This window comes from Peromyscus eremicus, chromosome 3, assembly GCF_949786415.1.
Source record: "Peromyscus eremicus chromosome 3, PerEre_H2_v1, whole genome shotgun sequence".
Taxonomy (NCBI): Eukaryota; Metazoa; Chordata; class Mammalia; order Rodentia; family Cricetidae; genus Peromyscus; species Peromyscus eremicus.
The window spans coordinates 36,211,117-36,232,922 of record NC_081418.1 but is presented as its reverse complement, the minus strand read 5'-3'; the positions used below and the strand labels follow the sequence as shown (position 1 = coordinate 36,232,922).

General features: G+C 39.2%; 1 protein-coding gene across 1 annotated transcript in view; it reads left to right on the top strand.

Annotated features, from left to right (window-relative positions):
* The window catches only part of Iqub (IQ motif and ubiquitin domain containing), a 71,594-nt gene that overhangs the window by 45,618 nt on the left and 4,170 nt on the right, over positions 1-21,806 (top strand). Inside the window, exons 8-12 of the mRNA XM_059257434.1 lie at positions 2,323-2,498; positions 12,067-12,237; positions 17,199-17,375; positions 20,708-20,956; positions 21,491-21,676. Of these exons, the coding sequence (XP_059113417.1) occupies positions 2,323-2,498; positions 12,067-12,237; positions 17,199-17,375; positions 20,708-20,956; positions 21,491-21,676 (959 nt within the window). The remainder of the gene's footprint in view (positions 1-2,322; positions 2,499-12,066; positions 12,238-17,198; positions 17,376-20,707; positions 20,957-21,490; positions 21,677-21,806) is intronic.

Sequence of the window (21,806 nt, the reverse complement as noted above, 5' to 3'; positions counted from 1 at the left end):
GGGATCTGTCGCCCTCTTCTGGCCTCTATGGACACTTGCAGCATACACGCAAGACAGACATACATGCACATAAGTAAAAATAATTATTGGAAATCTTCGAAGTTATTCTATTTAAACTACAACATTAATATGTAAATTATTAATATGTAATATAATCACACACTAATATGTAAGCATAATCATCCCATATTTTAAACATAGCTTATTACCCATTGCTTTATCCCCTTTCTTTATACTTTGTTTCAAGAATTCTTTTTCTCTACAAACCAGCACAGTTAACCACTGTTTTCAGCTGTGATTTAAAACGTTAGACATTCTCTTTAGACATTTCAGAGACTTTCTCAAGGCATGGTAATCAACTGGCTTCAAAGTCTACCCTTTTCTAGCTCCCAATCAAGCGAATTGAGATTTACCACCTTCTTCCATGAGACCCACTTTCTGAGGTGACACTGAAGTAGTTTGGGGAAACGGTGTTTGCATATTTGGGGGATGATTTATTTTTAATTTATGTGGTGATACTTTATTTGTGCTCAAATGTGATATTTTATTTGTATGTTAATAAATAAAGTTTGCCTGGAGATTAGAGGTCAGTGAGCCATAAACAATAGTCAGGTGGTGGTAGCCCATGCATGCCCTTAATCTGATCACATGGCAGGCAGAGTCTCTCTGTGGTCAAGGACACAGCCAAGCATGGTGACATGAGCCTTTAATCCCAGTACCAACCATAGAGACCTGGAGGTCTGTATAGACAGGCAGTGACGAGGAAGTCATGTGGCTGGGCTTAGAGCCAATGAGAAGGCAGAACAGGAAGGCAATAAAAGTACAGGTTAGGCAGGAAGAAGCTCTCTCTGTGGAAGCTACTGTGTGGTGGTAAGCTAAGGCTAGTTGTGGCTATTCGCTATTTCTCTGGTCTCTTTGGCTATTACTTCTGTATTTGGCTCTGTGTTTCTTATTTACTAAGACTGTTTAGAAATTTGTCCACAAATTTATTCACCCAAATCTTCATTATGTTTCCTGGGAGTTCTGCATGCTATTGGCATATCAAATTCTTTTCTTATTTCCATTGCTGCCTCCTATCTCTCTCCCTCTCCCTCCTCTGTATTTTTGTCACTTCAATCAGGAGAGTGTGGGGCGTATTGTGTGGAAGCCTCCATTTTGACAGAATTTGATAGCACACTTTGAGTGGTGTGTAAGGAAACAGGAAAAGGTTGACCTGGATGTGAGAGGAAATTGTGTCATATAATGCACAATTTAAAAATGGAAGTGTTTATGTCTTGAGAAGGGAAAATGTAAGAGAGACATGAGACACTACCTTCAGCTGCCCAAAGGGATGGCATGTAGCTCAAGAAATTGGTTCTGTGTCAGGCAAATTGTTCCTGTCCGAGCGACTGAAAGGAGGGTACGTGCTCAGATGCAGGACTGAGCAATTTAATTCCTAAGGTCATTTCCTATCCTGTGCTTCTGTCAGTATAAGCTTGACAGTTTTGAAATGTGAAGTGAAAAAGAATTTTCTTCCCCAAATTCCATTTGCATAAGGATTTGAATAGAACCTTTATTAAAAACATATGTGAGTCTAGAAACTTTGATTTAAGTTTGACATATGCCATATAAATTCATATGTGATGATGTAGGTCTATATTTAGACAGAATGGGCTTACTAAATCACTGCTCTTTGGAGCTTTATGATATGGTCTTAGAATACATTTATGCAACATCATCTTTATTTATAGTGATCAGTGCTTTAAAATACATTAAGGATTATTATAGCATAATGCAGTTAATCTAAAATTTGTGATTCGATGAATGTGATAACTAATGTAAACTACTGTGTACAAAACTACTATTTTGGGTTCTTAGAGAAGCAGACCCTAAGATGGAGTAAGAAGTGATAGAGAAAGGGGAAAAAGAACAGAGAAAATCGAAGAAAGTCTTCAGACTCGTAGAAGCTGAAAGAGTAAACGAAAGAGGATCGGTTGTGGAGGACCCAAAACTGTTAAGAACACTTAGTGCTTTTGAATTACGAGTTTTACAAAATTGTTTTATCTTGAGTGTTGGAGAGCTGGGGCCTGAGTTTGATTTCCAGCAATCACAGAAGGTGGCTCACAATCTCACAATCACCTGTAGCTCCAGCTCCAGAGAGATCCGACACCTCTGCCCTCCAAGAGCATCTATACTCATGTGCACACCTCCCCACAGCCATAATTAAAAATTAAAATATTAATATAATTAGATAAATTAATATAATTAAAAAATAAAAGAAATCTGTTTTTAAAAAAGCCATGGATTTTGACAACTCATGAGCCTTTTACGCCCATCCTCTAGTTTGGCGGCAAGAAGAAATTACACAAATTGACCAATATTCGAGTCAAGCCGAGAGGAAAGCTGCCCTGTGTGAGCTTTTGGAAAAAGAGACACAGATCATTTCTTCCATCGGGAGACATAGATATATTGCTAATATGGAGCGCCAGGAAGCAGCTATACAACGTTTTCTGGAAAAGGTTAGTGAACTTATTTAAACATGAGTGTGTCCTGAGTTTAACAACGTGGAATTATGATCCAAAGGAGAGACCGATACCATAAGAACTTTCATAAAGTTTTAACATTTTGATATTTCTTGAAATCCTGTATAGTTACTCTTTTAATGGAGCTGAATACTCGAACTCTACCCTCGAATAGACTAACAGGGACCGTGAGATGCCTGGCTAAGGGGATTTGCTCATGGGAGAAAAAGTGGGATGGTTATTTGAATTTGGAGAGTTTCACACGCTGATAGTGTACAAAGTAGTAAAGCCCCAGAATGTCTGGGTCTGGGGTACCCAGTGGTCACCGGCTCAGGAGGTTGGCTGGAGACCTATGTTTATGCTTTGGCTCACCACAGCCCTGGTTGACTGGACAGCTCTGTCCAACAGGGTATATGTACACTTACTGAAAAGCAAGAAATCATGCAATTAAGGGGAAAACTAAAGTAATTACCTTTTTGTGGTCAAACTGCCTGTTTGATATTGAAAGCCTGTTTCCATAGTAACAAATTTCCTTTTATAAACCTGATTATTCCAGACAATTAAAAGCTAATCCATCCAGAAGAGGAAAAGGATACAGTTTTCTAAGATACTTGTTTGTTGTGATTCTACTTCTGTGGTTCCTGTTATTTGAGAACATTTTTTCCTTAAAAAAAATCACGTTTTTTATTACTTTAAACGCCCTCCTATCACCTCATTTGCACACCCTTCTACCTGACTTCAGACTATCATTGGCTTTAATTTTAGTTCTGGTCCCAGACAAGATCCTTAGGAACTTCTAAACCACGTGTCCAATTGTCCAATTCCCACCATCTTCTGCCCTTTAGAGATCCCAAGAGTATCCTAACCCTAAGTCACATCACCTCACTGCCTTTTGCCACCCTCACCTCCATATGAGTCCTGTTCTGTAGAGTTCATCTAACCTATCTCTCTCTGTGCGTGTCTCATCTACTCACTTGCTCAGCAGTTCTCAGCCTGTGGGTCACGACCCCTTTGGAAGCCAGACAACCCTTTCCCAGGGTCACCTTGGACCACTGGAAAACACAGATATTTACATTACAATTCGTAACAGTTGCATAATTATAGTTATAAAATGGCAACGAAAATTATTTTATGGTTGGGGGTCACCGCAACATGAGGAACTGTATTAAAGGGTCGCAGCATTAGGAGGGTTGAGAACCACTACTCTAGACAGAAACGTGGATGTTATTATTGACTTCTCTACCTGCCTACCAACCTGCTTTTTACTGTTGCTTTATTTTCCTTTAATTATTTATGTGTTCATTTCCAGACTTGCTTTCATTGACTGTAGGAAAACGGCTCGGTTCCGCATCTTGATGATGTTGCCTGTGTCAAACAGATCATGTAGGCAAAGACATGAACTACAGATGTTTGAGTCTGATTGGAATGCTTTGTAATCCACCTTATCCTAGGAGGGTGGGTGGTCATAGCAGCTCCTGACTTCTCCCTCCCTGTCTCTCCAGGGAAATCATTATGAGGGGGGTTCCCTTTCTTGTCTCTTGTATGTTATAATGGATACTCATTTAAGTGAATATGGGTATCCTTCTCACCTGGATTATTTTGTTTTCACATGGGGCCATTATCTCCAGTCTAAATTCTCAGTGCTCTGTTCTATCATTCAACTGACAACTGGGAAGACCTTACCAGGCACACCTAGAGCCTGTCCTTCTGTACTTCTTTGTGGGAGCAATGATTTTAATCACCTCTTGTCTGCACATCCCTTATCCTATTGTTGCCTTACCATCATCTTGTGTGTGTGTGTGTGTGTGTGTGTGTGTGTGTGTGTACACACGCATGCGCACGCACTACATCTAAATGGCTCCAGCCATGCTCAGGTGTTTGCATGTCTCCAGAAAGACCATATACTCCTGATGCTTTTGCATCTAACTTGCCTCTGTGTGGTTTTCTTTCCCAGTTTTCTTAGTTGTCAGTTACTTTCTCTTTCAAACAAGCCTGAATGCTCCCCTTACTCAGAGAGGGAAGGGTTAATACCCCTCTGCCTTTAGACTGTGCTCCTTGTTCTCATGAGACTCATTCTCATCTCTGACTTTATATATGATAGTTATTTTTATTGTATCTAATGTCTTAACCCTTTCTAGGTTATGATAGGCTTTCAAGATTTTTTCTTTTGAGACAGGGTCTTACTACATAGCCTTGGCTGGCCTGCATCTCATTATGTAGACCAGGCTGACCTCAGAGATCCAAGTGCCTCTGCTTGTGGAGTGCTAGGATGAAGTGTATGTGCTACTGCACTCAACTGGCTTATTATTATATTCTTATGGTAAGAGATACCTCTTAGCTCTATGTTCTCATACCTTTATACATTCCTTATATAGATTATCAATACATGTTTATGGAGGAAGGCAGTAAACTATAAGCAGAAAATAATGGTCTGAGTTTCATATTCCAAATAAAGAACAAGTCATGTAGACACTACCATTGTTAAAATTCTCAAATATCTTCATTCCAGGAAAGACAATTGTCAGAAACATTAATATCCATATTTTTGGAGGTTTGGATAAGGATGGACCTCATAGACTCATATATTTGAAGGCTTAGTCACCAGGAAGTAGAACTCTTTGATAGAATTAGAAATGTGAAATGTGGCCTTGTTGGAGAAAGCATGTCACGGGGGAGGGGAGTGGGAATTGAGCTTTCAAAAAGCCCCTGCTAGGCTCAGTCTCTCTGCTTCTCTGCCTGAGGATCAGGACGTAGCTCTCAGCTACTTTTCCAACATCATGCCTTCCATGTCTGCCGCTATGCTGCCTACCATGATGATGTTGGACTAACCCTCTGAAACCGTAAACAAGCCCACAATTAAATGCTTGCTTTTTAAAGAGTTGCCTTGGTCATGGTGTCTTTTCACAGCAATAGAACAATGACTAGGACAGTATTTTTCGCCATCGTATTTCAGACTAAATTTATTGTTTGAACAATTTTATCTTGAACCTGCTTTATGACTAGGAACTGTGATTTCACATGCCTTTTAACCTTACTAGAGGTGATGGCATGGATCTAGTGCAGCCTGAATATTTGCAAGAGTTGGAGGCTTCTAGGTACCAATGGACAAGAAAGACAGGTAGCTCTCATGCATCCTTATTTGAAATTTGTCTTCTTCAGGACTTTCCCTTTATGTTACTCTGGCTTCTTCCTATTTCCTGCAAGGTAGTCTAAATTCTACCGTAAACCCTTATACAATATAACTTCTTGCTTATGCGTTAAATACTTTGCTACCATATCTTTGGGCCCCATATCTAGCATTGCCTCTAAGCAGTTTTTGAAATTATATGTGTGGATCAAATTATATATATATATGTGGGTTATATATAACTTTGACCCACTTATATAATCAGTGGGTCAAAGCACAATATGAAATTGATTGTAGAGTCAATTGATTACCATCATCCTTTCTCATGAAGTAAATATAGCATGCTAAGAAGATTTTTATATGAATCTCATCCAAAATAAAGATAAAATGGAGAACTATTATTCAGAAGAATTTTTATGAGGAAGATTTGGTTTTGATTTCTAAATACTTTGTAAAGAGTAGAGTTCAAAGTCTTGAAGGACTCTAAATATAGGAAGTTCTACCATGTGACAGGGATGTGGTGGGAAGGCTGAGGAGGTGGAGTTGGATTTTGAATGTTGTCCTGGGAAGTAGACTGAAGAGACAGTGGGAAGGCAGTGAGGGGATTATTTAACCTTATTATTATGTAAATAAAACATTAAATCAAAGTGTGTGTGTGTGTGTGTGTGTGTGTGTGTGTGTGTATGTGTGTGTGTGTGTGTGTGTGAAAAGTTGTAAGGGCAGAGAAAAGCAGAGTAATAACTGGCTTTGTGTCCAGAACCAATCAAGCTGACGACCTTGACACCACTGTAATCCAAGATCATCAAAAAGTATGTTTTTGTATATGAAGCTGTACCAAATATCTAGAAAAGAAGGTAAATGATGCAGACATTAGCAGGAAGTAGTTATGCAAGGTCTGTTCTTCTCCATGTCTGTCCATTCCCTATGTCCATCCTGCCATTGTCTCTAACATCAAGGAGGAGTCAGTATTCATTTCATAAATGCTCAAGCAACTTATATCATACAGGACTTTTTGATTGCTGATAAAACAGTTTATGGTTATCCCAGATGTCAGTCAAGGTCATAGTTATTTTAGACATTAAAAGTAACCAGCAAGCAGAGTGGCAATGCAACATTTATCATCAAAAGCTCCATAAAGTAGATATTTAAAGCAAAATTTTACTTTCTTATCACTTAGAAATAACTACGGAGGATAAACATTTATATTTAGTTTCAGTTGAAATTCACTTAGTCCAATGACTGTGGGATCTATTGAAAATAATATTTTATGTTATACAGAACATACTATTTCTCTGAATAATGAATGACTGGCATAATTTCATTGGTCTAATCAAGAAACTGAACTAAAAGGTCCTTACCTTTAAAGGTTCTCATTCTTAGTAAAAAAATTTCACTCTAAAGTTTTTTAAAATTTAATTTAATGTTATTTTATTTTATGTACATTAATATTTTTGCCTGTCTGTGTGTCTGTGTGAAGGTGTCTCAACTCCTGGAGCTGCTATTACACACAGTTGTGAGCTGCTATGTAGGTGCTGGGGATTGAACACAGGTCCTATGGAAGAGCAGTCAGTGCTCTTCACTGCTGAGCCGTCTCTCCAGCCCCTACTCTAAAGATTTTTAAAAGCATTAATTAATTTGTAATTTACCACTTTGAGCCCTGACTTCTGCAGGTTATCAGACGTTAAGAACTGACAGGATGACTGAAGTCAAGGAATTCAGGTTGTGACGTCCAAATGGAAGACCACTAGTTGGTTTGCAGTTTGAATGTTTTGGGTGCATTTTACCAAGCTATGTGAAAAGATCATTTGCATTTCTGTAAGAGATGATCCCTAAAGTTGAGGCCATTTATTTCCTTGATTCATACATCATTTCTCACAGTCACAGGCCTAAAAAAACCTGCAATTTTTGTAGCTGTGCCATGTAAATGCTTTTTCTCCATGCTCAGGTGGCCTACAGCTAATGGGATAGGAAAATGCATCTACCTCTCTCTGAGCTGTGCGTTTAACAGGGGGTCACTGTGGGTGAATAAAACCCCTTTGCTGTATAAAAGAAAGGTTGATCACTACCCAGCGGCTTTGGGGGGCTTAACTTTATGCTTAATTTGTACCCTTGGGGACCTGAGAATTAATTCCGGAGGAAGAAAGGGCCTATTCTCCCAGAGCAGCCATTTTTTTCTCCTCGCAGGGAGGCCTGCTGCTCTCCAGGCTTTTGTCCTCTCCCCTTCCGTCCTGCTGTTCTTCTGTTGCTCTGTTCCACAGCCTCTGCTGTCTCATTTGTTGGCAGCTAAGTGGAATTTATTACGCTTCTATTTCTGAAGCAATTTAAGAACATGATTGTTGTACATCTCTTATTATAGCCGAAGCATTCAAAGAAAAAAGGAACTAGGAAAGAGAAATAAGCAAAGTTGACATTTTCCTTCATCAGAGTTAAGAAAAAAAAAATACCGTAAGGCTTGAAATCAAAGAAGCTTGTACTTGAAGATGAAGTTATCAGTGTTGGCAGAAGGACAGCCAAAGATAAAAACAGCTTTGCTGAACAGATCTTTATATATATGTATATGTATATATATACATATATATAAAGATCTTGTTGGTGCCAACTCTTGGGAACTGGGACTTCATACACAGGATTCTCTGATTATATCATTCAGTTCTCTTTAATCTGGCTAACTCCTGTTTATTCTCTTGGTTTCATTGTAGGTATGGCTTTTTTCTTAGGAGTCAAGTGCTTTATAGACAGTGCATCCTTGCCTGTTTACCTGCAGCTGTCAACATGCTCATTCTCTACTTTAATTAGTTATTTTCTTACCTTTATATCCCATGAGATCTGAGAGCTTTTGAAATCAGGACAGCACTTTATTACTCAGTGTCCAGGGCACTAACTAGTGTAGACACCATAAGTATTTGTTGAATGAATTATTGGGCACTATAAACCCTGTGAAATATACAGAATTACCTGGGAAATTTACTTTTTATAACCTTTTAGGAAAACAGAATTTAAAATCATAAAAACTTATTGAACAATTAAGATCCAGTTTCCTTTGCCATGCGCTACTGAAATAGAGACACTATATACGTGCGCGCGTGCGTGTGTATGTGTGAGTGTGTGTGTGTGTGTGTGTGTGTGTGTGTGTGTTTATAATTGCAAAAGAATTTCCAATGTAAACAGTGCTATGGATTCCAGCATCCAGTACTAGAGAGCATTTCTTGGAAAATGAAAGGCTCGACTTTGGAGTTAAAAGGTGAGAAGCATTTGGATCTACATTTGAAAAAGCCCAAGACCTTGTTGTAGTATCTTGCATTCACCAGAGACATAAAAAGCCAGCAATTGTGATCAACACTCATTTGCAAGTAGAATTAAATAGTGTAGCAACTGCCAACATACAATAAATTAGATAAAGTAGACATTTCAGAAACATGTTGTTAGAAGGATTATTACAAATGAAATAAATTACCAGCCTGCAGAGTAAAAGATATTGTCCTTACTAATGGTAGAAAAGAAATTACATTTTATAGAGTCATGCTGAGGAAATTAGCATATGAAGATTAAGATATTAGTTAGACTTGAGGATATTATAGATGAAATTTAGAGTAAGTATTCTTTAAAACTTTTAAAATGAGCTTTGAAAGAATCATTGTACTTGAGCAAAATACTCAGTGTAAGGTTCTTTCAGTTGTAGAATTGCATTATTTCTAAGTGATAACAATTGAAGTGTCTTTTTTGTTTTTTGGTTTTTTGAGGCAGGGTTTCTCTGTGCAGCTTTGCGCCTTTCCTGGAACTCACTCTGTAGCCCAGGCTGGCCTTGAACTCACAGAGATCCGCCTGCCTCTGCCTCCTGAGTGCTGGGATTAAAGGCATGCGCCACCACTGCCCAGCATTAATTAAAGTGTCTTATTATTAACCCATTTTACTTCTGTAACTCTTCAGCCAGCTCAGCTTTAGCCTATCAGCTGTCTAGTTAATATTACCTATTATTCTATTTCTGATGTGACATTATAAACCAGTTATAGTGCTGTGGCTTGCCATCCCCAGATCAAAACTTCAGCTGAGAATCTGAAGTTTCTACTGGAGGTTATTAGCTCTAAGCAACTTTTATTTTGCTATAACTATAAGGATACTGTTGTTTTGAAAACATATCAAATATAATTGTAAGGGATAACTTTGTATTTCTCAATCTAACATGCAAACAATGGAGGTAAATTGAAGCTGTAACTAAAAACTTCATTGTAAACTGTCATTCTAAGTGCAGTCTAGTATCACTAGGAGTTTCTAACGATTTGCTCCAACACACAGAGAACTCCTCTTAAACTGAAAATTAAACCACATCTAAGATTTAAATGATTGCAATTATGTCATAAATCAGGATACAAGGACCCCAAAGCAATGACTAATTAGCCTACAAAAACATCCAGTATCTGAAAAGCCAGCAATTGTGATCAACACAGGCTTGCTTCTGAAGGACTATAATCAGGCAAAAAGATAGAGCAGCTTTTTACTCTAAAGTAAAAGAGAAAACAAATAGCAAATGATTCCCAAGGGATATGTAGCTGAGTCCTCTGCTTTTACACTCTTGGTAGGAGGAAACAGATCAGTGCTAAGCACAGTGGGGCATCCTTCAAAGCCATCCTGGTGGTACGTACATTCAGTAGACAGTTCAGACCCCGTGCTGTCTCTGACTTCTTCACCTGGGAATCCTTAGCTGAATGTTAGGGCAAGTGGACCAGATCTCCCATCCCTCAGTTCAAGAGGTACACTAGGCTGGGGTGCTCTATGCCATATTTGTCAATAGAAAGTGAGACATCTTGGCAACACTTGGGTAGTAGTGATCATAGGACTGCTAAGACAGTTGTCCCTCGTGTGTGCAAAAGATTGGTTCCCAGAGCCCGTGGATACCAAAATCCACAGTTACTCCAGTCCTGTATGAAAGGACGCTGTATTTGCTTGTAATATATGTACATCTCTGTGTAGTTTAAGTCATCGCCGGATTCCTTTTTTTTTTTTTTTTTTTTTAAGTCCTGAAGACTGAAATTAGGGCTATATGCTTACTGGGTAAGCACTCTACCACTGAGCTACAGCCCCAGTTCCAGATGATTTTTAACACCTAATATAATGTAAATACTATGTAAATATTTTTTGTTGTGCTGACTTGTTCAGGGAGCAATGACAAGAAATGAAAAGGTCAACATATGTTCTATATAGAGACTGAATTTTTGTCCAGCTCACTGTGTAGAAAGAAGCTGGTCTTGAGCTCTTGTTCCTCTGGCCTCCACCTCCCAAGTGCTGGGATTGTGACATGTGGCATCATGTTCAGCTGGACACAATTCTCTTAGAAGTATTTTTTGACCTGGGTTAGTTGAATTTGAGGAGGCAGAACATACAGATGTAGAGGGTCAACTGTAGAACTGTTTCACTGTGGAAACCTGCTTTGTGAAGAACTTTGAACTTGATGCAGATTTATTTTATGTAAGATACTAAGACATAACTCACACAGCCCCTTTCTGAGATATCTGTAGGTCTTCAAATATTGAGGATTACCAACCATAGCTGCTCTATGAAATTTGTCTTTAATCAGCAAGGCACATAACCAAGACACATGAATACATAGTCAATATAGAGCTAGGCAGATAATAATAAAACACATGCTAAATGTATGCTGTTCTCCCTATGGAGTCAATGAATAATTCTTAATATAAATATAGCCACTCACCATTCCAAGTAATATAAATCAGTCTCTAACTCTCAATCTTGGAGATATGTTTTCCCTTCTGCAGACTGAACAAATGTCTACTCTCCCACCCTTTGTTTTTATAAGGCTGACAGATGTGGCCACCTGTGTTGCAGAGGTATCTTTAAATGCCTTTAAAAGATTTAATTTTTCAATATGTTTATATGCTCGAGTCTATGTGTACCATGTGTGAACAGGGACTTATATGATCTGGGACCTCTGTAATAGTTGTGAGCATGCCTAACCAGTGAGCCATCTTTCCAGGAATCATCAGACTTGGATTCACCATCCCCAAGGAATCATCACTTGCTTACATGATATGTTCAGTGGAGTCCAACAATGTCTTACTCTGTCTTTTTTTCTCCTCCCTGACAAGGGTGCTAGGAACAGAGCAGGCTCTGTAAGAGCAGTACACACTCTCTTCAGCCCATAGTAAAATGTCTTAATCGAGAGCTCTGTGAGTTTAGACCTCAATGGTAGAGTCCTTACCTAGCATCTAAGAAGCCCTAAGTTCAATCTACAGTTCATCAAAGATGAATAAATGGAAAAATAAATATTTTACTTTTCCACAGTCTAGAAAGTCTTCAATTATCTTCCTTGAATTTTAGTAATGCATTTAGTTAGGCCTTAAGACAGATTTCTAGTGGATGGGACAAAATTATTATCTTCAGTCTCTAATTAACTATATTTGCAACAATAATATTATTTTCAAGTGTTCAGCTCCAAAGACCTGGAGAAACCCTGATGGCAAAATCATTGAAATGGACACACAGTTCACTCTAAGAGCCAGAGAGCTGCAAAGCATCTACAAGTGTGTCATGCTGAGAGACCTCTCTCAGGATGAAAGGCTGGACATCCTCCTGACGCTCAAGCACACCGTGAAGGTATGTCGACTGTCTCTCTTAGGTTTGTAGTCAAGGTCACTGTCAATAAAAAGATCAGCTGGATACTGGAGTTCCCATGTTCTGTTTCTTTAAGTAATTATAAAGTGATTAATATATGCTTGCATATGTAAAACTGTATAAACAACTAAGTTATTTTGGTAAATTTGGCAATAGATATGGCTTATGAATTAATACTTAACTAAAAACTCTCAAAGTTTGTTGATGAAAATCATGCACAAAGCTGTGGGTCTGACTCGCAGTCTTGCAAACATTACATACATGTTTTCTGATGACATAGTAAAGTGTAAATATAGTATATTCAAATGCAAATTCGTCTTTATACAGCCACGTAAGCATATGATTTTAAAAATAATAGAAGCCATGTAAGCCACTATTTTAAAAATGGAATTAAAAAACAGCAATTGTTATCTACATTTGGGACAGTTTTCAATGAAAAGCTGTTCATAATCATTACAAGTTTTATTTTATCTATTTTTATTATTTGTGTGTGTGTGCATGTGTGTCACAAGATAATTTTCAGGACTGGTTTTCTCCTTCCTCTGAGTTGGATAGATGGAAGTCAGGCCATCAGGGTTGCATTCCAAATGCTCTTATCCACTGAGCCATCTAGATGCCCTGTTTTTTGCCGTTGTAAAGCCATATCGATGTTTGCCTTTCCCCCCTCACAAATGATTAATTTCCTGCTTTTAAGTGAAAATTAGATAGTGGATGTCACGGGTCAGGTTTCCTCCAGAAATAGACTCCGAGAAGGGTTTGAGTTCAGAAGTTTCCCCGGGCATGCTGGAATACAGAAAGTAGATAGGAAAAATGTTCGTGCTCACAAGAGGAAAGCTCCAGGAACATTCGGACACTACAAGTCCGCGCAATCGCGTCAGCTTCACCAGGACTTTGAAGCTGGGGCTGCCGTGAGGATTTGCCCCGTGTCAGAGGAAGGGGCAGGACTGTTCCCTGAGTTAAGGGTGTGAGTTTGCCCTGACAAACTAAGGATGTCTCTGGAAGCCGCACTCACCAATTGACTGAGTTGAGGGGTGTCTTCCCATGACTCACCAGGAGGGGGCGAGTGAGAGCTTCCAGTCCGACTACGGAACACTGGCAGCTGCTGCTTGGATCTACTTGCTTGGCGATCAGTTCCTCTGACTTGGATAGATTTTTTTTTAAATTTTTATTTTTTCTGAATAGAATTATAGTAGTGAGGTTAGTGAGCAAAGTACAGACCCTCTTGTATTTATAGGCATCAAGGCCACAACAGAATTCCCTGTTTCCCCTCTGCTATTCCTTTTAATGTTTCCTCACCCTGGATTAGCACTGAAGGTTTCACAACCTTCCTGTCCGCGTGGGGCTTAAGAGCTCTAGACTACAGGGCAATGTGCTCTTTTCTCAAATCATCTAAGTGTTTACCAGGAGATGCCTAGACCTGAGTGCCAAACACGTGAGTCCTTCTCCCCAGGGGGTAATAACACCTTCCATGTCTTTTGAAAATCAGAGTCAGTTACCTCTCTAAGGATATGATGGGCACTGTTCTCTCCAGATTTCCTGATTTGACGAGGATTAGTCACAGCTCAAAGGAGTAGTGTATCCTCTACTGGAAGCATTTTTTCACTTCGGAATTAGGACCTCTAAACTTGAATTGCCCAAAGTTTAAGGCACAGGATGCAAGTATCTCCGAGAAGTAAGCGAGGCTGTCCCCTCCCTGTCCATGCCCATGCTCCTCCCCCAACCCCCAAGGGCAGTTTCAGCGGCTTCCAGGTTGTCTTCCTGGTTACACAACCTCACAGCTCAAGGTAATACGAGCAAAGGAGGCCCTGCCAACTCCAGCATATTCCATTCCAAGTACATAATAATCACAGAACAGATTAATAAACTCTGACTCTCTCTGATCCTGCTGTATCTCTTTTGTGAGCACGACCTAGGCCAGAAATCCATGTGTTTTTTATTCCCATTTACTCCTGATTCACGTGGAAATCCTGGGGCTTTCTCCCCTCTCTAATTGATTGGTTATTTGATTCAGAATGTCCCTGAGATGACACTTGACACCAGGCCTTTGGGCAAGGCTGGATTTTGGGTTAATATAGTAGTTATCTTCAGCCAAGATGGCGGTGCTTCAGAAGTGGGCAATCCAAGGAGGTGGGGGAGATGTAGGAGAGGGAGGGGAGAGAGAGAGGGAGAGAGAGGGGGGATGTGGGGGAGGGAGGGGAGAGAGAGAGAGAGAGAGAGAGAGAGAGAGAGAGAGAGAGAGAGAGAGAGAGAGAGAGAGAGAGAGAGGAAGAAGAAGAAGAAGAAGAAGAAGAAGAAAGAAGAAGAAGAGGAAGAGAAGGAGGAGGAGGAGAGGAGAGGAGAGGGGGAAGGGAGAGGGAGAGGGGAGAGGGTGAGGGAGAGGGAGGAGAGGGAGGAGAGGGAGGAGTGGGAGAGAGAGGAGAGAGGAGAGAGGGGAGAGAGAGAGATTAGTGAAGAATTGCTATCTGCCACATGCTACAACTAGCAGTGCTTTAGTCCCTATGTGGGGGGCCTGGGGGGCGGGGGTTGTTCTGGGAAGCGCGCACTCCCTTTGCCACAAGGTATATGCTTTCCATATTCCTAAAGGGAGGCATTCCAGTATCACTAGAACCAGTAGTACTCTTGCATTTGACAGCTTAGAATGAAAGTAATCTTGGGCATAAATCATTGGAATTGCTGGGAAATTAAATGAGGGATTTCAGCTACAATGTTTGGTTTCTAAGTTGTGTTTTGAGTTCTTGAAGGTAAGTTCATGGCAGCTTCTTCCTTTGTGACATAATGTGCCATCAGTTTGTGAGTGATCATTTATATGAATGAATTAAAGTTTGGACGTAAGTGATGGATTGAATAACTGTGTGGTCAGTCAGTTTTGCCATCAATGTGGCTCACAGTTTCAAGCAAGTACATATAGACATCTCAATAAAAATCACTGTTTCACTAAAAATAGCAACTGGAAAAATACTGGCTGTATTTAACTCCATCTAATCAAACCACCAATGATAAGCCTGAGAATTTTGCAATCGTAACTTGTAGATACCCCATTTAGGTTCTTTATCCCTTAACTACAAAGAGCTCTTCAGTTGAGAAAAATCAGAACCCCAACACACAAGGGTCTTACGACACACTACGGAGGTAGGTAACTGGCTCACAGGTTTTGTGTATCTCTGCCTTTTGGGAGAGCAGAGGCATGGGCTACCTTTTCTCTGGGCTACCTTTGCAAAGATGCTCGTGTTATAAACAGCCTTGGTGGAAACCTCCATAGATAGCAAAAGAGAAGCAAAGGTGAGAGGCAAGAAATAAGGATGTTTCTAGAGGGTCATGAAAAGACCAGATTGGCAAAGAGAGAAAGAGAGGCCATTTGCAGGGAATCCTCCTACCTGCTAAGTAGGACCAGTTCCTAGTCAATAAAAGAGGCCAGAAATGAATTCCAAAGATGATGCATGTGCCTGAATTTGTTTAAACTAAACTATTTGGATGAAATTTATTTAACAATATTTTGAAGAAAGATAAAGGTGTAAACATAACTCAAATTCTGACTCTATTAACTTAATACAACCTTAAATAAACTACTTGTATATGTACATCTGTTTACTCAAATATGTACTAAATGTATAAAGACCAATAAATTTTAAACCTGAGTATACACTGTAATCACTTAGAGTTTCAGAGATAAACAGAAAGACAGACAGACAGACAGACACACACACACACACACACACACACACACACACACGAGGAGGGAGGGAAGGGAGTAAGTGAGACAGAGAGAGAGACAGACAGACAGACAGACAGACAGACAGACACAGAGAGAAACAAAGAGAGACAGAGAGATTGATCATAAGTCTGTGACTATATGAGTAAGAATAAGGTCGAGGCACCATTTCAGAGAAGCTAAATTAGATCCTCAGACACGAAAGCCATATTAGTGAAATCTGTTCGGTTTTCTCCAAGGCCCTTCTAAAATGCTGCTAGGGTGAGGCACCACTGCTTTCAACTCTCCAATTTACCAATTTTACTGAGTATCTAGAGAAAGTATGCAAAGTGTTGTTTTACAGTTACTCTGTTCACCCTTGGTCTTCCCCACAGAAACTGTGTACCATCCGGCTTCCCCCGGATAGTGAGATGGACTTACCTCTGTGTCACTGCTTATAGCTAGAGTCCTAAGCCCTTAACTCTTACCTGAAGTTTTCTTGTTCAAACTACTCAGTTTCAGTACTTTACTAAAAAGCGTTGGATGATAAAATGGCATGTGGAAAACAGATAAATAGTTTAGCAATGTTATCTTGGCATTCCAACGTTGCTAACCTATGTATTTTACACCCCTTTGCATCCTTCTGCACCCCTCTGTGCCCATTTCTTTCCACTTCTTAGACATCCTTTTGTGTCCTTAAAGTAATCACCAATGGGCAATATCTTTGTTGGGCATCTTTTCTTTGTTTTTTTCTTAATGATTTTGCTTCCTCTGTACAAGCCTATTAATAATTTGTTTCAATGTTTTTACTTTTGACCTTTAGTGAAATTACACTGCATGTAACAGTTTGTATCTGGTTCACTTTGCTGACTTCATAGGATTTAAGCATTAAGATTTACAGCTATCGTATTGTTTACTCATTTCCATAAAGTCCATTGTATTGGTAAACTATGATTTATTTATCTATTCAATTTGCTTGTGAATATTTAGTTGTTTCTAACTATTGGGTACTGTGAACAATAACTTTTTAGATACATTTCTCTAAAGCATCTACTTAAAGAATTGCTGGGTTATAAGTTATACATTATCAAGCCAACTATTTAATGCTAATTTGGTCTCTACTTGGCTGTACCAAATTTTACTCCTGTCACCTTTTAAAATGTTTTGGAACATGGATTCTAGTTTGTTTTGGGTGGTAATTTCAAAAATAGTGATTTAAAAATAATTATACTGAATACTTCTGTGTTTTGTGTAGGAACATGAATGTAAACTGACCCAAGAAATCTTAGAATTGATTGACAGAGAAGTTGACCTCATGATGAGAGGAGTCAAACCTCATAATCTTGAAGGACTCAGAAAAAGAATTACGACACTCTTTTTTCACTATATCAAAACACCTCTGTTTAATCCTGAAGTTGCAAGATACCTTAAGGTACTCTCCTTACTGTATTTATTTTCAAAATCCCAAGATGTAATATTGTCAATTGAAAGATATTCAAAGTTTGCTTCTATGCTTTACTACAAATCTAAGCAAGACCATCCACTCGGTGAGACCTCTGGATTTATTAACATTGATAGACTAAACTTCCCCATTAACCTCTTCTGCATATGAATTTTCAACCTTGAATTCCTTTCTAAGAGCTGAATTGAATTTCCATTTGTCACGTAGTGTTGTAGACACTGTGATCTCTCACACCCCTTCCTTTGGCTCCCACCTGCAATGCTGTGTTCTGTTTGCTCCAGCCAACTCCTATTCATTTTCAAAAACTAAACCCTGGCTCCTTCTCTCTCTCATGAGGCCTCAGAGAGAGTTGGCCTTTCCACTAAAATCCTCCCTTTGAGTCTTGCCTGTCTTCCTTAAGCACTTAGCATGCAAACATAAGTATCAGTGACTAGATCCATGAAAACAGCCTGAAGAACTCCAAGTGGATCTTATAGCTGAGTTAAATCATGTCTTCCCACTTGAGTATCATGATGTTTCTGGAGGATATGTATACCTCATTATTTCCTTACAAAGTTACTTAACACACTTCAGGAAATTGGGAAGTTTCACTAATGAGTCATAGTTGTAGGATTTTTTTTTTTTAGAATTATCAAAATGTAGACAAAAATCTAGAAAAACAAAACGTGCTTACTGTTCATATTCTATTTAATTAATTAGAAAATTATTATGCTATTCAAAAGACTAGAGGAAAAGTTTCCCATTGTATTACTTCAGTTCGTTTTTAATTTGTCTAAGCTAACTTCCTTTTGTTTTTATAGGTTTGTAGCACTATAGTAAGAGAATTTGATACTCTGTACCATTACATAATTCTATATCATGTAAACAGAGGCAGAGTTTTCTGTCCTGACTGTCCGGTCCCAAATAAACACACAAAAGCTTATATTAATTATATACTTGGCCAATAGCTCAGACTTAGTACTAACTAGTGCTTACATTTTAAGTTAACCCATATTCCTCTTGCATGCTCTGTCATGTGGCGGTACCTTTACTAGCATGGCACATTCATTTCCTGTTCCCTCTGTGTTTGGGTGGTAACTCCCTTGACTCCACCCTTCTTCTCCCCATCATTCTCAGTTTGGATTTATCCCCTAACTTTATCCTGTTCAGCTATTGGCTAGTCAGCTTGTTTATTAAACCAGTCACAGTGACAAATCTTCACAGTGTATGAAAGGATGATTCCACAGCAATATCACTACTTTTGAATTGATAAAAGTTCACTCAGGTAAGTTTTGGCAATACATAAAGTCATGTAGCTAACAGTCCAGTCCAGATAAAACTTACTCCTCATAGACTGCCCTGGTATCAGCTCTTAAACAAATTTTGGTAAATGCTGACCTGTGTTGTATTTTGATAGTTTAATTTATTCCAGAATGTCATATAAATGGAATAATTCTATCATGAATCACATGAAATCTTATGATATGGACTTCATTCCACTCATTGCATTTGAGATTCACCCATGCTTTGATGTATCAGTAGTTTGTTGTTACAGTTCAAAAACCTAATATATAGTTAAGAGATGCAGGAGTTTTATTCTTATCCTTTCACAGTTATAGGAAGTCTGAGTTCGTTAGCATAGGGATTTTATGAATAAAGTCACTCTACATTCTCAATTATAATTCTGATATAAATTGATTGGTTTAGGGTTAAATACCAGGTGGTGATGTTCAGCCACATGGTTAAATGCATTTTTGCCCTTAAGAGAGATTATTAAACTTTTTACCTATATGATCAGTACCAGGAAGCACTTGTTGTAGTAGAGATTTGTTGTAGAATATTATTTTAAGATGTGTTACTTTTGTCTATGTTGTGTTTGTTTAACTTTGTGAAGCTGTGTTACTGTGCCTGTCTAAAACACCTGATGGTCTAATAAAGAGCTGAACTGCCAATAGCAAGGCAGGAGAAAGGATAGGCAGGGCTGGCAGGCAGAGAGAATAAATAGAAGGAGAAATCTGGGAGAGGAGGAAGAAGTAACTAGAGAAGGAGGAGGACTTCAGGGACCAGCTAGCCATGGAGTAAGAAACAAAGCTATACAGGAATAGAAAGGAAAAGTACAGAGGCAAAAGATAGATGGAATAATTTAAGAAAAACTGACAAGAAACAAGCCAACCTAAGGTCAAGCATTTATAATTAAGAATAAGCCTTCATGTAGGATTTATTTGGGAGCTGGGTGGTGGGCCCCCAAAAGAGTATAGAGTAAAAAAACAGTAACAACAGATATTCACAGCTACTTGGCATCCTCGTCAGTGCTTGGTGTTAGTAGTTTTTCATTTAGGAAATTCTAACCGGATGTATAGTGGTATCTCATATTTTAATGTATATTTTCCTAATAACCAGTAATTTTACACCTCTTCTCATATACTCATTTGTCATGCACATGCATTTGGTGAAATTCCTTCATCTACCTTTTACCACCCCCTTGTTTTGATTGGATTATGTATTTTCTGTGTCAAATTTTGAGAATTTGTAATATATTCCCTGCATGAAGTGCAAGGAACAGAGAAAAGGACACCAACCACACCAGTGGCCAGGGAGAAACAGCAACTTGTATACAGTAGGACAAAAATAAGGATGGCAGTAGACTTCTCACTGGAACATTGCAGACGAAAAGACAGTCAGACAGCCTTTGCAAAGCTCTTGGGTCAACAGCAAGGAGATCACCGTTACCCACTGCCTCTTCCACTTGAATCGATTTATTTCCCTTCCTCATCATGCAGGAAACAACTTTCAATACAATATCCAATGAGATCACTGAGTGCAGATAGCCATTCCTTGTTCCTAGTAATAGACAAGCCTCCCAGGTGCTGGGATTAAAGGTGTGCGCCACCACCTCCCGCCAGTACTTTGATTTTCTAAATACTCTGCCATCGTCTATCCAGGGGTGGGGGAGTAACACAGATTTTTAATACTTTAGTCAGGAAAATGATTCTTGCTTGGAGTTTTTTTTTTTTTTTTTTTCTTCGAGACAGGGTTTCTTTGTGTAGCTTTGCATCTTTCCTGGAACTCACTTGGTAGCCCAGGCTGGCCTCGAACTCACAGAGATCCGCCTGGCTCTGCCTCCTGAGTGCTGGGATTAAAGGTGTGCTCCACCACTGCCCGGCTCTTGCTTGGAATTTAAGTCTTATACAGAATAGGCAGGTAAAAGGAAAATAGACTTTTTAAGTAACCAATTTTAGAATGTAATTCTAAGTAGTCCTCAGTGTTTCTGTTTAGTATGTGGCTTAGATTTTCATCATCTTTTTTTTTTTTTCTCTATTTAGGTCCCTCAAGACCCACTGAAGTTTTACGATAAGATTTATTTTTGCCACAGTTGCCAGTTGTATTTGCCTTCCGTGGAATTTTCTGTGTCACCCACCTCACATCGTGTGTACCGCTGCCGACACTGTGTGAACCTGGAGAATGAGACTCAAAAACGGGAGTCGTTTTTGAAGTACAAGTGTTTACTTCAGCGGCTCTACTACTCAGAAGCTGATTATGGGGATGACTCTCAGATCGCTTTCCTCATGCAGGTATGACCTGTAGAGGATGCCAATCGTGAAACGTACCAGGCAGAGAGGTTGTCTTCTCAGGGGCTGTCTTGACATGAAGTTCAACACATTTGAACATGGTTTTGTCTGGGAAACATTACTTAGGATTTCCTAAAGCAGACAGCCATTGCATTCCTGAGTTTCATGCACAGATGTGCTCTTGATATTTAAGTTCTATGCTACGTTCTGAAAATTCACTGGTAAATCAGACATCACGTCCTAGAAAAGAAGGCAGATGTTTAAAAGGAACGACAGCAAGGATGGCAGAGTATGCCAGCTACAGGAGACTGGCACTCAGCCAGAGAATGAGATGTCTGATAGCGTATTTCATGTGGGTGATGTTGAAAGACGACAAAGTTTGGGCTGTGGCACAAGAAAGGAAAGTCTTTTGAATGATGTTCCCCTTTAAACATTCATTCAACATAATTTAATTGTTTTCCCAATTAATATGACGATATTTAAACCATTTATTTAGAAGACAATAACATTACTATTCACACTTATTTTGGCGTGTAGCTCCAAGATATTAAGTACTTGACAGAGAACATCTGGGCATCCCAGTCCATCCTCAGTGCCTGGGATGATCTCAATGACCTGGTCATGGTCAGGTGGGATAAGAACGTGGAATGGTCTCCCTGGAACTGCATTCTTCTCACCAAGGATGAAGGGGTAGCTCATCTCAAGCTACAGAGTATTGAGCAGGTAAGATGCTGGACTCTGAAATTTTAGTTCAGCCAATTGGTTATAACAGGCATTTTGAATGCCCTCTAATATACCCAATGACTGTCTGAAGAGTTTCTGTTGAATCAAGAGACCCATATATAAGGTGACA